Below are 16,006 nucleotides of genomic sequence, written 5' to 3' on the forward strand. Positions count from 1 at the left end.
CGTTGAAATACAGCTTTGTTCATTTATCGGGGACAATAAATATATACATTGTATGAGAAAGGTGTGCGAGTGTGTGAAGGGGGTGAAAGTATACGTATGCACGGGGAGGGGGTGTGTGTGTGAATTGAAAGGGTATGTGTGTGTAGGTGTGTGTGTGAGAGAGAGAATGTGTGGGTGTGTTTGTATGTGCGCGCGCACGTAAATTGCTTAAGGACAGGTAAACAAAAAAACTGAAATTAACCAATGGTAAAGTGAAATTTAATCATACCTGTCTCTTCAAAAGCAAGATTTTATTTCTACCTGTCCATTTGCAGATTTGCGGTGAACGACCTCCACTTTGCTACTGTAACAAACCGACCACGGGATCAAATTACATTAAACCCCACCTGTGTTACTACTGTGATTGTTATTACAATTAAACTAATTATTCCTCGAGTTTCTGCTAAAAAAAAAAAAGCTCATTAGCGTTACTATTATAATTACTATTAATTTTATTATCATTTGGTTCACGGAAGGAAGTACTCATGGCAAAGGTAAGGCGATTTCTGTTTTTTTTGCATTTTTATTCTTTTATTCTTTTACTTGTTTCTGTCATTTGACTGCGGCCATGCTGGAGCACCGCCTTAAGGGGTCTTTTTAGTCTCAGAAATGGACCCCCAGCACTTTGCCTTATTCTTTGTAAGCTTAATACTTATTCTATACTTATTCGGTCTTTTGCCGAACCGCTAGATTACAGGGACGTAAACACAACAGCATCGGTTGTCAAGTGGTGATGCGGGGAAAAACACAGACACAAAGGCACACATTCACATACACACAATATATAAAACCCTTGATTCAATAACACTGTGTACAAACTCTATACTTGGAATGACCAATTTTAAAGACTATTGGATTTTACTCAGAAGGTATTAGAATCTTATATGTATACCATTCTGTCTAAATAATGGATTTACAAATACAATATCCCTGCATATCTCACATCTATTTTCGTTCCTCCAATTCACTCTCTATTTCGTATCTTATCTAAATTAACTATTGCTTAACCGTTTTCTCACACCGTCTCCGATGAAGGGATATAATAAATATCCTGGAAACAGCTGTAAGACCTATTTATAAATGTTCTAAAATATACACAGCTTTGGTTTTTTATCTCATTACGAAAAGTAAATCTTTATATATATATATATATATATATATATATACATACGACGGGCTTCTTTTAGTTTTCGTCTACCAAATTCACTCACAAGGCTTTGGTCAGCTATAGTTAAAAAGACATTTGCCCAAATTTGCATTTTGCGATTTTTGCGATATTTTTTTCTTTTTCAGAATCGGAATCTCCATAGCCGAAAAAAAAAAAAGAATTTTTTTTTAAAGTGGGGGAGGGTTGGGTTCAGTCTCCGCCATGTGCAAAGTATTAATAAGACGCTCAAGGAAGGAAAGAAAGGGTGTTTGACGTTTCGAGCAAGGCTCTTCTTCAGAAACAGGAGACAGAGGAAAGTCCAAGAGAAAAGGAAGACGGACGAAAAAAATCGCCAACAATCCATATATATATATATATATATATATATATATATATATACGGGGAGCAGAGATGGAACAGGGACAACTGACGAAGGGTTATACTCTTTATGTTGCATGTCTCGCTTCTCCGTTTGTTTTTTTCGTTGTTCGAAAAAAGTTCGTTTTCTGTTTTCGTCTATCATTGTGTTTAACGTTTTTTTTTATGTCCTGTACCCATATATGCATGTATGTATACATATAGATGTAGGTATGTACATATCTGTATGGATATATGCATATATTTTTATATTATATTATATTATATTATATTATATTATATTATATATATATATATATATGTATATATATATATATATATATATATATATATATATATATATAATGGAAAAATTATACAAAATGTATAAATAGATGTAACTACATGTGAATTGTTGGCGATTCCCCGCCCCCATCTTCCTTTTCTTTTGGACTTTCCTCTGTCTCCTGTTTCTGAAGAAGACGCTTTGCTCGAAACGTAAAACACCCTTTCTTTCCTTCCTTGAGCATCTTATCAATACTTTGCATGTACCACGTCCTTGCGTTGGCGATTTGCTCTTGTGTTCCTTCGTTTTTTTTTTTAATTAACTATATATATATATATATATATATATATATATATATAGGCGGTGCTCCAGCATGGCCACAGTCAAAATGACTGAAACAAGTAAGAGAGTAAGAGAGTAAGAGAGTATATAATATATATATATATATATATATACATACACAGTAGAACCTCGCAGTACGAGTGTCCCATTGTACGCGTAATTTACTGTATGAGCTGAAACGCATGCGAATTTTTGTCTAAAAATACGATCAGAAATCCGCAGTATATATATATATATATATATATATATATATATATATATATATATATATATATATATATATATATATATATATATATATATATATATATATATACATATATATATATGTATATACATATATGTATATATATATATATATATATATATATATATATATATATATATATATATATATATATATATATATATATATATATATATATATGTATATATATATATATATATATATATATATATATATGTATATACATATATATATATATATATATATATATATATACATATATATATGTATATACATATATATATATATATATGTATATACATATATATATATATATATATGTATATATATATATGTATATACATATATATATATGTATATATATATGTATATACATATATATATATGTATATATATATGTATATACATATATATATATGTATATATATATGTATATACATATATATATATATATGTATATACATATATATATATATATATATATATATGTATATACATATATATATATATATATATATATATGTATATATATATATGTATATACATATATATATATGTATATACATATATATATATATATGTATATATATATATATATATATATATATATATATATATACATATATATATATATACATATATATATATATATATACATATATATATATATATATATATATATATATATATATATATATATATATATATATATATATATATATATATATATATATATATATATATATATATATATATATATATATATATTATCCAAGTAGATATGTGAAGGTGCATGGCTTAGTGGTTAGGGGTGTTCGGCTCACGATCGTGTTATATATTATATTTAACGCATTAATTAGCCTTTTTGTTTTTTGATTTTTAAATTTACCAAGGCGGCGAGCTAGCAGAAACGTTAGCAGGCCGGGCGAAATGCTTAGCGGTATTTCGTCTGCCTTTACGTTCTGAGTTCAAGTTGCACCGAGGTCGACTTTGCCTTTCATCCTTTCGGGGGCGATGAATTAAGTACCAGATACGCACTGGGGTCGATCTAATCGACTGGCCCCCTCCTCTAAAATTTCGGACCTTGTGCCTGGAGCAGAAAAGAATTTTTAAATGTACTTTTTTATCACATAAAATTTGGTGAGGTGCGAGCAGATTTTCAATCCAAAAATGCGGCCCAGAGAAAAAAAAAGTTTGAGAACCACTGAACTGTACAATAGGTTGTACTGGGTTTACATGTTACCAGCCGTACTCATTGATTCAGTGATCCATTCATTCAGTCAGTCATTTATTTCATTCGTTCATGCATGCATGTATACATAAAAACATCAATCTGGCGATATAAAAATATGCGACACCTTAAAATTTAAAGGAGGACAGTTAAATCAAGATACTTTCCTTCATAAAATTGCTACTAATTGAGCAGCTGGTCAGAATTTACTCTAAAAAGAGAAAGAGAAGACATACATACATACATGCAGAAACACCTACCAGCATATGAACTCCTTTACTTGTTTCAGTCATTTGACTGTGGCCATGCTGGAGCACCACCTTTACTCGAGCAAATCGACCCCAGGACTTATTCTTTGTAAGCCTAGTACTTATTCTATCGGTCTCTATTTGCCGAACCGCTAAGTTACGGGGACGTAAACACACCAGCATCGGTTGTCAAGCGATGGGGGGGGGGGGGAACAAACACAGACACACAAACATATACACACACACATACACATATATATATATATATATATATATATACTTATATACACGACGCGCTTCTTTCAGTTTCCGTCTACCAAATCCACTCACAAGGCTTTGGTCGGCCCGAGGCTATAGTAGAAGACACTTGCCCAAGGTGCCACGCAGTGGGACTGAACCCAGAACCATGTGGTTCGTAAGCTAGCTACTTACCACACAGCCACTCCTACGCCTTAAGTGTGTGACGCTTACAGCACCTAGGTTTCCCAAGCGGTCACCCATCTAAGTACTCACTAGGCTCGACGTTGCTTAATTTCGGTGATCGGACGAGAACCTGTGCTCTCAACGTGATATGGCCGTATAAATGTATACACACATCATCATCATCATCATTTAACATCCGTTGTCTATGCTGGCATGGGCTGGATGGTTTGACCAGGACTGGTGGGCTGAGGTCCTACACCAGACTCCAATCTGGTTTGTCATGGTTTCTAAGGCTGTGTGCCCCTCCTAACGCCAACCACTCCGAGAGTGTAATAGGTGCTTTTACGTATCACGTGATATTGATAGGCCATAAAAATGGCAAAGCACCGGTGTCCATCACTGCCAAATGAGATTAAAACTGAGTTACCTCGCCCAGTACGCAACTGATACTTAATTTATCGACCCCGAAAGGATGAAAGGCAAAGTCGACCTCGGCGGAATTTGAACACAGAACGTAGCGGCAGATGAAATACAGCTCAGCATTTCACCCAGCGTGCTAATGTTTCTTTTTTTTTTCTTTTTTCTTTATTGCCCACAAGGGGCTAAACATAGAGGGGACAAACAAGGACAGACAAATGGATTAAGTCGAGTACATCGACCCCAGTGCGAAACTAGTACTTAATTTATCGACCCCGAAAGGATGAAAGGTAAAGTCGACCTCGGTGGAACTTGAACACAGAACGTAGCGGCAGACGAAATACAGCTCAGCATTTCACCCAGCGTGCTAACGTTTCTGCCAGCTCGCCGCCTTGGTTAATGATATTTATTAAACTCGAGCTGCTTTTACTTAATATGTAAATCTTATCTTAGGTAAGCAATTTCCGGGCATGCAGCACATGGTTTTACCAGCCATTAGCATATGAGTCGTGGACTAGTTAGGTGACTTGCCTTCAACCCTAGCGGAACGTGATGTTATTTCGTTAAGCCATGCGGGCTGTTCCCGGTGACTGTGGCAAGATGTTTATTAATAATAAATGGTGGTATGCCCTCAAACGAGCCATTAAATATGAGTCTGTTAGATATAGCATAAGTTTAGTTGCTAGAGAGCGTAGGAGGGAAACAGTTTTAGTTAAGGAATTAGAGGAAACAATGAGAACTGGTTCTGCGATTCAGGTGAAGGACAAGAGACTGGCGTTAAACCAGCACCTCGAAGCCAAACACATGGGTTGCATTGTCAGAGCTAGAATTCGTGCTATGGGTTGCGAGGGAACCAAGGCCGCAGGATGGGCCCGAGTGGTGGAAGCCCAACGTGGCAATGATGCTACAATAGGATCTTTGACGAACCAACAAGGTAAGTTGATAAACGAACCCGAAGAGATGTGTAAGACCTTTCAGGAGCACTTCGCCCAGCTTTTCGATGGGGGTGGCGGGCCGGATAGCAGGAGGGACCTAACGGACTTCTTCGCCGGGCTGCCGCGTCTGTCGGGGCGGGACGCGGAGAGCTGTGAAGGGCCGATCACACTTGAGGAAGTAATTGAGGCGATGGCTGACTGCAGCACGGGCAAGGCGCCAGGACTGGATGGTTTACCCTACGAGTTGTACAAAAGTATGCCAGACTTGTTCGGGCACCTACTGGCAAATGTCTGCGCGAACTGGCAGCAGAATGGGTTTATTCCCAGATCTGTGCGCCGGGGGGGGGGGGGGGAGGGGGTGACGCTTGTCAGAAAGGACCCGAACAAGGGGGATTCCTTTGATAATTTTCGGCCCATCACTCTGCTGAACGCAGAGTTGAAGATTTTGGCCAAAGTGTTATCGAAAAGATTGGCGCGTGTCGCGGACGGTCTGATCGGGGAGGCACAAACGTGTGCCGTTCCCGGCAGAACCATCCAGGATAATCTCCATCTTACACGATACACTTTAGAAGGGTTTAATAATGATGCTGGCAAAGGTGGGGCACTGGTCCATTTAGACCAATCTAAGGCATTCGATAGGGTTGACCATCGCTACCTGGTGTCCGTTCTGGCACAGTTCGGTCTGGGTCTTGGTTTTCTCAGGTGGATCATCGAGATTTACGACAACATCGACTCGGTAGTTCGGGTGAACGGCTTGATATCGATGCCGTTCAACATCAAACGATCGGTTCGTCAAGGGTGTCCGCTCTCCCCGATTTTGGATGTGATGGCCCTCGAGCCATTACTGCGAAAATTGAGCGGCATCCCGAGACAGCCAGGTTGTGGAAAATCGGTTTCTGCTTACGTGGATGACATCACTATCATCGTAACTGAAATGGCCCACCTACGGTTAGTGGGCAAGGCCATAGAGGATTACGAGACGGTGGCAGGAGCAAAAGTTAATCGTGAAAAGTCAGTCGGCTTGCAGCTCGGTACCTGGAGAGGCAAGTCGATGCCTCCTGATAGCGTCGTGGGACGTTGGACGGAGGGCCCGATTAAGTTGCTAGGAGTTTGGTTTGGACCAGACCTCCAAATAGAGAAGAACTGGGCCGAGGTAACGAGCAGGGTGACCCACATAGTCAAGACCTGGTCTTGGCGGTGGCTATCCCTGAAAGGGAGGGCTGAGGTAGCCAATGTGTTCATCGCATCGGTCATCACCTACCGCCTAACCGTCGTTCCTTGCCCCGATTCGTGGTTAATCAAACTGGAAAGACAGCTCTTCCGCTTTTTGTGGAAGAGCTGGAAACCGTTTGTGAGACGCTCTATTTGCTGCCAACAACCGTTAAAGGGTGGACTTGGGATGCCTTGGCTGTTGATGCGCAAACATGCGCTGAGGTTGAGGCATCTTTCGCTCTACCTGGATGGTGAACGGGTGTGGTCTCCGCTGGCGAAACAGATGTTTCCCAAGTTCACTAGTTTCGGTGGATGGGAAACCTGGTTGAATCGAAGATCTAAGTTGGGTACATGGTACACGGAGTGTCGCAAGGCACTCCTTCTATTCCGTCGCTTGTGCAATGCCTGCGGTGGGGGTTCCACCGCATTCTTCTATAGAGGGCTTGTAGAGGCGAAATGTGACGACACCTGAGGGGAAACCCTAGGTCTCGACGAAAGTCAGCTGGCGAGTCTATTCGGACGTACATTCGGGCCAAAGACCCTGGATAATTTTCAGAAGTCTCTGGCATGGCAGTGTTACCGTGGGGCCTTACCTGTTCGGGACAAACTCGCAAGACATGGTTGCGCCGTCCCTCCGACTTGTCCAAGATGCGGGCGGGAGAGGGAAACCGTCCCGCACGCTATTGTACAATGTTCGGAGGTGTCGGAGGTGTGGGTATGTGCTGAACAACTGTCGTCAAGTACTAGAAGAGTACAGCTATCGACTGAATCAATTGTAAAAATTGACCCGCCGGATTTCCTCTCGAAAGAAGGTAAGATTTGTTTTCTCACTGTGGTGGCAGTTGCGAGACAGGTTATTTGGAAAACGAGGGTGAAAGGTGTAAGGTCAGGCATTTTCATATCTAGCTCTGCACTGGTGAATTATTTCACCTTCCACCTCAAACGGAAAGTAGAGCTAGAGAGAAAATGCCTGACTGCGAAAATGTTTGAGAGTCGATGGAAGAGTGTAGCACGAAAGTTGCGAATAAATGTAACCACATGAATGAGACGAAGGGCTCATCTCAGCTATCAATGGCGAGGCGGGGCACGAGGGGTCCGTGCTGGACCCGCCTTACCACTCCATCCGTAATGTCTTCCGGTCTGTCGCATCATCCGATTATAATTCGATTTCATTGTAAAATTTTTAAATGCATGTTTCTGTTAATTCATCCGTTTTCATCTGACCCCAAATCAGGTTGTATCGTCCCCTCTATGTCGCCCCTTGTGGGTAATAAAAAATTCTGACTGTGGCAAGATGTCGAACGTGATATAAAACATTGTTTAGCGCGTTCTTATTTATGGACTAGCATGACCACACACACACACACACACACACAAACAAACAAACATACAGAAGATCAAATGAAAAGGAGTTGGAATTACATTCAGCACTTTCCAAACACACGTAGAAGACAAAGACATCGTAAAGTAAATAAAAATGATGCACCGATCAAATATTTCAAGTTGGATCAACTGAAAAAAAGTAAAAAAAAAAAAAAAAAAATACAACGGCATAAAAGTAAAGTTACGTTTCTGTGAACAAAACAGACTACAAAACCCACAGAAATAGCACAATACAGGGTGGACTTATACTATCACCGATACAACAAAATAAACTTGCACCAATATAACCAAAACAAACTGTTGAAAATAAATGGCTATTTTGTTACCTGAATGGTATAGTTTGTTGTTACAGCAAACTTCAATCCTGACAGTCTTTGCTACTAAATGAAAAATAAACCGCTTCTGAACACTCTCAGAGGGTATATACAACAACCTCTCGCCATATCGCGGTTCACCTATCGCGATTCACTCATCGCGGTTTATTATTTAAACTTACGTCGATTCCTCCGTGGTGTTGTTTTGCATTTATACTAAAATAAATATATACAAGTTATAAAAATAATCAAAAAAATATATACATTAGGCATAGGAGTGGCTGTGTGGTAAGTAGCTTACTTACCCACCACATAGTTCCGGGTTCAGTCCCACTGTGTGGCACCTTGGGCAAGTGTCTTCTATTATAGCTTCGGGCCGATCAAAGCCTTGTGAGTGGATTTGGTAGACAGAAACTGAAAGAAGCCCCGTCGTATATGTATATATTTGTGTGTCTATATTTGTCCCCCCGCCACACACACACCACACCACCATCGCTTGACAACAGATGCTGGTGTGTTTATGTCCCCGTAATCTAGCAGTTCGGCAAAAGGATCCGATAGAATAAGTGGATGACGCAGATGGGACACAATTTGCCAGAAAATAAGATGGCTGGAACACATTGGGTAAAAATAGGTCTGCTATATCAGACCTGATCTGGGACTAAAAAGTCAAAATAGTACATTTCCCATTTTCCATAGCGACACCGGCACAAAGACGTCACCCATAGAGCACCAACCAACCCAACAGCGTCCTAATAAAGAAAGCTTTAACTCTCATAGAAAAACTATCAATGCTCTCACACTTTTCCTTCGAGGACTTACTGTTTCACGGAGCAAATTTTGTGAAACTGCAACTATCCTCCTTTCTTCCTAAACAATCAACAAACAATATACATCAAAGAAGGTGTTCTAGTATAAATGAGCGAAGGATCTGCATAGTTGCTGGCAGGCATCGTCGAGTAATCTTTACGTAATGTTTGTAAGCTTTACACCTGTATTCAGGATAAATGCAGTTAGTTGTTCGGTTTGTTACCGCCTTTGTTGTTATTCGAGAAGGTTACACCTACTTCAACAGACAGAACCTATTTATTTCCAGAAGATATATATATATACAGAGAGGGAGAGAAGTAGAGAGAAAGAGGCAGTGGGGTGTACAGCGCTCTTTTTGGCCTAAATACATATTTTTTAAAGGGAAAGTGAATTTAATTATGTGATTATATTTAATCACCTACGCGCACACCTATACAAACGCTTGTGCATGTTAGTATGTGAGTTAGTACGTAAGTACCTGTGCATGTTTAGATAAATCGAAGAGAATTCTTGAGTGTAGACAACAAGGCTATGCTTTTTGGCATCCTTCGAGCGTGAGCTTGATTCTGATCCATTCATTTTGACGTCTTGTACATCCAAATAGATATATATATATATAGAGTGTTTGAAGTGGTGTACAGTGGTATATATATGTATATGTGTGTGTGTGTGTATGTGTGTGTTTGTCACTCCCACCATCAAAACACAGCATGCGGAAAAAAAGGACGATAGCACCACAGCGGCAAAGAGGACAAAACAAGATATACGGATCATTCGCAGCCAATTGCCTCTTCAATCGGAGTCTGGAATGTCCACGTAGTTTCGCCCTTTGATTTATCCTTGCAGCGCTATGTACAACTTGTTTACTTATATATATATATATATATATATATATATATATATATATATATATATATATATATATATATATATATATACATACACACATGCACATGCACACACATACATAAATAGGAGGTCTATCTTCAGTTATGAACACTGTCTAAACACGTTGGAGACAAGAGTGGAGTCGAGAGGTGATATGTCACACCCACACATTTTGGTAACGTGTCTTGCCTTTAAGGTCGAACTGCTTGGAAACAGTTACCCTATATATAGACACTAAGAATTGTTTCTCACTTTACTCTCAATTGTTAATCTACTAACAAAATGTTTGCAGGAGTGGCTGTGTCTTCTACTATAGCCTCGGGCCGACCAAAGCCTTGTGAGTGGATTTGGTAGACGGAAACTGAAAGAAGCCCGTCGTATATATGTATATATATATATATATATATATATATATATATATATATATATATATATATATGTGTGTGTGTGTGTGTGGAGAATGGAGCGACAAATACAAGAAGAAGCAAATGTATGTGTGTTTGTCCCCCCCCCCCCACCACAATCGCTTGACAACTGATGCTGGTGTGTTTACATCCCCGTAACGTAGCAGTTCGGCAAAAAGAGACCGATAAAATAAGTACTAGGCTTACAAAAGAATAAGTCCTGGGGTCGATTTGCTCAACTAAAGGCGGTGCTCCAGCATGGCCGCAGTCAAATGACTGAAACAAGTAAAAGAGAGAGAGAGAGTAAAAGAGAGAGGACTAAAATACCTCGAGTTATGCCATGCTGGTGATTTCTAAAAAGCATGTTAGTGCTATACATAATTACCACTGACCAGAAGATTTGACTTCGTAATAAGCAACAACAACAACAACAACAAAAGTTAATATATGTATTCTATGCATCGTTTCTCGTTAACCCTCAATTTTAAATTCAAACTTCCAATCCAGTCAAATATTATGAAGAAATGATTACCCCCCTTGTATTCACTGTCCGCCAGGTGACACCACGTGTTTTAAAAAGTCCTGGCTGCGAATTCGAAAGGATTCATTCAACTAAACGGTTAACGAAAATTCAAGACCTTTTAGGTCTGTGAAGAGAGGTCTTGGCAACTACGTAAAGATGGATTACTTTTATGAAACAGTAGCTTCCAACCAATATCTACATTTGGAAGAATATATGGAAAACAACTTCTTAATCTTGTTTGTAATTAAGACTAAAATATTAACTACTATATGACACCTTCACAATGTAGAGGTCTCTAGAAACAGTCAGTTTAAAAACTCTAGGAACTTTCTCTCTCTTCTCTTTTGATTGCTAAACTACAAACGCTCTATGAAGAAAACGAAACAATATTCCATTAATCTCTTGTAGACTGTGATTATTTTCCATTTATAAGAAATGTCTCTCTTCATAAAATGTTTAATTAATATATTTCACGACGTGTCATGCGGACGGTTTCTAAAAGGGATGAAATAGTGTTGTATATAATTACCATTGATCAGAAATTTTTAGAACTTAGTAATAAGTAAACAAAAAGAAAAAAAATACTTGTGTGCATTTTATAATTCAAACATATACTCCTGTTAGATATTTCTACATCCATTGTGTTTCCATTGGCTCAGATGGTCAACAAAGAATACTTTGTGAGGGGTTTTGTTGATTTCAGGAAGAGATTCCGTCGAAAAAGACCAGGACATGTGCAATTCCATTGTGGTGACCAAATACTTGGCTGAGATGGGTATCAGAGCTCTCCCTCACCTTCCCTACCGTTCCAGACCTTGCTCCCAGTGGCTTTTTAGGAGAAAATGAAGGAGGCTGTGACAAGGGTCCTGGCCGCGAAGTTTTTTTCCCACGAGAGTTCTGGACCCCAGTAATGAACTCATGTGCATACAGCCAATCAGGAAAAAAGGTAATTAGATAGATTTGCATCTATACCTATTATTGGATTTTGTTAGGACCCCATATAGTAAAGATGTGGATGGGAAAAATGTGGGTAGAGGGTAATGTGCTAGGAACCCTCTCTCCTTACTGCTTTACAAAGTAAACAACAACACAAGTAACTACGCAGAGGCAGCCATGGTTGAAACAAGAACAAGAACAACAAGCATTCTTAAAAGAGAAAAGAAGCATGGTCGTTCCTTACTCAAGTGACCTTATCTTATCGCCCGTCACTTATGTGCTCATAAATTAGTTCATAACATGCAAATGTAAAATTTTCGTTGCGTCTTGCAACCTTTTCAATAGTCTTGGCTCCCTTCTGTCGTGTTCCAGTAATTCTGCAAATACGGAGACAGGTAGACAAAGACGAGCGACTGCAATACCTTGGTTTCGCTTACGCACGCTGGGTAAATATTATATATACACATTTTATTATATGTATTTATTTTCTCTAAGTTAATAATTAACTCGGACAAAATAAATTGGTTAATAGATACCAGGGTAGCAAAGATCACAAAATGACTGTGGTGTAACTCCTGTTTATGAGGTAGAAACTCCTTGTTATTTTGGGTACTATCATTTAGTAAATGGAGTAAAACGCATGTATTAAATGAATTCTTTTATTTCCAACATATGTTTCGAAGATTACAAATTATACCTTCCATAGGAATAGGTGATGTTGATAAAGATGTAATCTTCTCTTCAGGGAAATGCTTGGGAACCAGCTTAACCGTAAGACATTTTAACCGAATATCTATCTATCTATCTATCTATCTATCTATCTATCTATCTATCTATCTATCTATCTATCTGCTTGGATTGTGCAACCTGAGATCCTTTCCTATCCAGTTTCAGTATTAAAAAATGCGGCTGACTTATTCATAATCAGCATTCAGTTTGAGAATGCAAATACTTATAATTCGCAACAACAGCTTCTTTCTTCTATTTAAAAAAAAAATCTTTGCCTTGGTATTTAATGACGTTCCTTTATTTCATACGTGACATGATGAAATAATAGGTGTATTGGATTAACTTAATATGTATAGACACAGGCGTGGACGTGTTATTAAGACGCTTGCTTCTGAATGAATCCGGCTGAAAGAAAACCCTTCGGGTATATATATATATATATATATATATATATATATATATATATATATATATATATATATATATATATATTATATAGTTGTGTCTCTGTGTTTGTATTGTATATATATATATATATATATATATATATATATATATATATATATATATATATATATATATATATATATATATATATATATATATATATATATATATATATATATATATATATATATATATATATATATATATATATATATATATATATATATATATATATATATATATATATATATATATATATACAATACAAACACAGAGACACAACTATATATATCTATATATAAATATATTTATAATATATATATATATATATATATATATATATATATATATATACATACAAACATAGAGAGACACAACTATATATATATATATATATATATACATACAAACATAGAGAGACACAACTATATATATATATATATATATATATATATATATATATATATATATATATATATATATATATATATATATATATATATAAATATATATATATAAATATATATAATATACATACATATATATATATATATATATATATACATACAAACATAGAGAGACACAACTATATATATATATATATATATAAATAAATATATATATATAAATATATATAATATACATACATATATATATATATATATATATATATATATATACATACACAAACACAGAGAGACACAACTATATATATATATATATATATATATATACACATATATATATTCTTTTATTCTTTTACGTGTTTCAGTCATATGACTGCGACCATACTTGAGCACCGCTTTTAGTCGAACAAATCGACCACACGACTTATTCCTTGTAAGCCTGGTACTTATTCTATCGGTCTTTCGAATTTGAACTCAGAACGTAAAAACAGATGAAATGTTGCTAAGCGTTTTGTCCGGCGCGCTAACAATTCTGCTTACGCGTCGCATTTTAACTATGTTGTCAATTAAATAACTAGCATTCGAATTCACATCGTCATCTGAACTGCATACAGTGAGATCTCGAACGAATATTAGCATATTTTTCTTAATACACCTGAACCTAGAAATAAATATGTAAATATTGTCTTGTTTTTTTTTTTACGTTAGTGTTAAAAATTCTTTTGTTCTTTATTGAAATTACGCTTACCCTCCATACTTTTTTTAACTGGTGAGAAGCGGTCATTGCCTTACTTTTTCTCGTAAAAGCGGTGTTATTGTATGAGGCTGACTCATGGCGAACAACGGTTAAGTCAAATAAGCAAATACAATCATTCATCAACCGATGCTTGCGTAGTATACTTAAAATTAGATGGCCCGAACACGTAAGCAATATGGAGCTATGGCAAAGAACGAATCAAGTTTCGATTAGGGAGCAAATATTTAAGAAAAAGTGGAAGTGGATAGGTAGCACAATTGGAAAAGACACACAAAATGTAGCGAAAAGTGCTTTACAGTGGAATCCGGATGGATATAGAAAGAGGGGTAGGCCTAAGAACTCGTGGCGTAGATCAACGCAAAAGGAACTAGAGAAAGGGGGACATTCATGGCAGAGTATAAGCACAGAAGCGAGAAATTATGCTTAGAACTCTCCCGATAATCCTTGCTGTCCCCAAGAGACAAACTTTCTGTAGGAGCTCTACCGGGCATTTTATTTCAATCTCCTTCAGCCATTTGTCTATATCTTTGCTTACTGTTCCCAATTCACCAATTATAGGCACAACCTTTACTGTTCTCAAGCCCCAAATTCTTCCTATTTCAAACTTTAGGGAACTGCATCTTTTTTTCTCTCCCTCTTTCTTTACAATTCCGGAATCAAATGGACATGATAGGTCGATCAGTAAGCAACTGATCTTTCCCTTATCAACAATCGTTATGTCTGGTCTATTATTTTCTAACTTCTTGTCCCTTTGAATACGATTATTATTATTATTATTATTATTATTATTATTATTATTATTCGCAGAAAGGAGAAAACAACGAAGCATTTTATCTAGAGAATGTAGATATGGAGAAAAATGTAAGTACTAACCATATTTCACTTTTCGTATACATATACATACATACATACACATACATACACACACACGCACACATATATATACATATACATATATACATATAAATATATATATATAGCGATTTCTGGTCAGTAGATAGGTACAGCGTAATCCGTAGGCAGGAGAGGTGCAGCCGGAGAGTGTAAAGTTCAGAATAAAAAAATAGTCCAGAATAAAAATCCAAAAGAATAAGAAAAGTAGAGAGTCCAGAAGTTCGTGTGTGATGAGAAGAGACAGGATTAGCTGGTGCGACCACGTGAGCGTGTGCTCATGATAGATCGCTGACCACTACACATTTTTCTCTCCTTGCTTCTTTCTGTTGAAGAGCGTAGGCTCGAAACGTTAAAGACTTTCTCTATTCCCGAGCGTTAAACTAATACATCCATTTGTTGTCTACACCACCTGTCTTCGTCTATTGTTTTTTTAGTGAATTCTCCCTCAATAACACTATCCGTATCACGTCCTCACTTTGTTGTTTTTTTGTTATTGTTTTTTGTGTTTTTTTTAACTATATATATATATATATATATATATATATATATATATATATATATATATATATATATATATATATATATATATATATATATATATATGTATGTATGTATATATGTATATATATA

At 36.7% G+C, this 16,006-nt stretch overlaps 1 protein-coding gene and 1 pseudogene across 3 annotated transcripts in view; one reads left to right on the forward strand and one right to left on the reverse strand.

Annotated features, from left to right (window-relative positions):
• The first annotated feature begins 223 nt into the window (after nucleotides 1-223).
• LOC106879685 (sodium-dependent phosphate transport protein 2B) overlaps nucleotides 224-16,006 on the forward strand; it is a 30,758-nt gene continuing 14,975 nt past the window's right edge. Inside the window, exons 1-3 of one of the 3 annotated variants that reach the window (XM_089341098.1) lie at nucleotides 226-533; nucleotides 11,910-12,152; nucleotides 15,290-15,343. In XM_089341098.1, the coding sequence (XP_089197224.1) occupies nucleotides 12,117-12,152; nucleotides 15,290-15,343 (90 nt within the window). In that variant the 5' untranslated portion in view covers nucleotides 226-533; nucleotides 11,910-12,116. Of the gene's footprint in view, nucleotides 534-11,909; nucleotides 12,153-15,289; nucleotides 15,344-16,006 lie in introns of those variants that run through there. The other 2 variants (XM_089341099.1, XM_052976786.2) reach the window with 2 other exon arrangements.
• On the reverse strand, nucleotides 4,362-4,480 carry LOC149131254 (5S ribosomal RNA; annotated as a pseudogene).

The sequence above is a fragment of the Octopus bimaculoides genome, chromosome 24, assembly GCF_046866305.1.
Source record: "Octopus bimaculoides isolate indiv1 chromosome 24, ASM4686630v1, whole genome shotgun sequence".
NCBI classification, from domain to species: domain Eukaryota; kingdom Metazoa; phylum Mollusca; class Cephalopoda; order Octopoda; family Octopodidae; genus Octopus; species Octopus bimaculoides.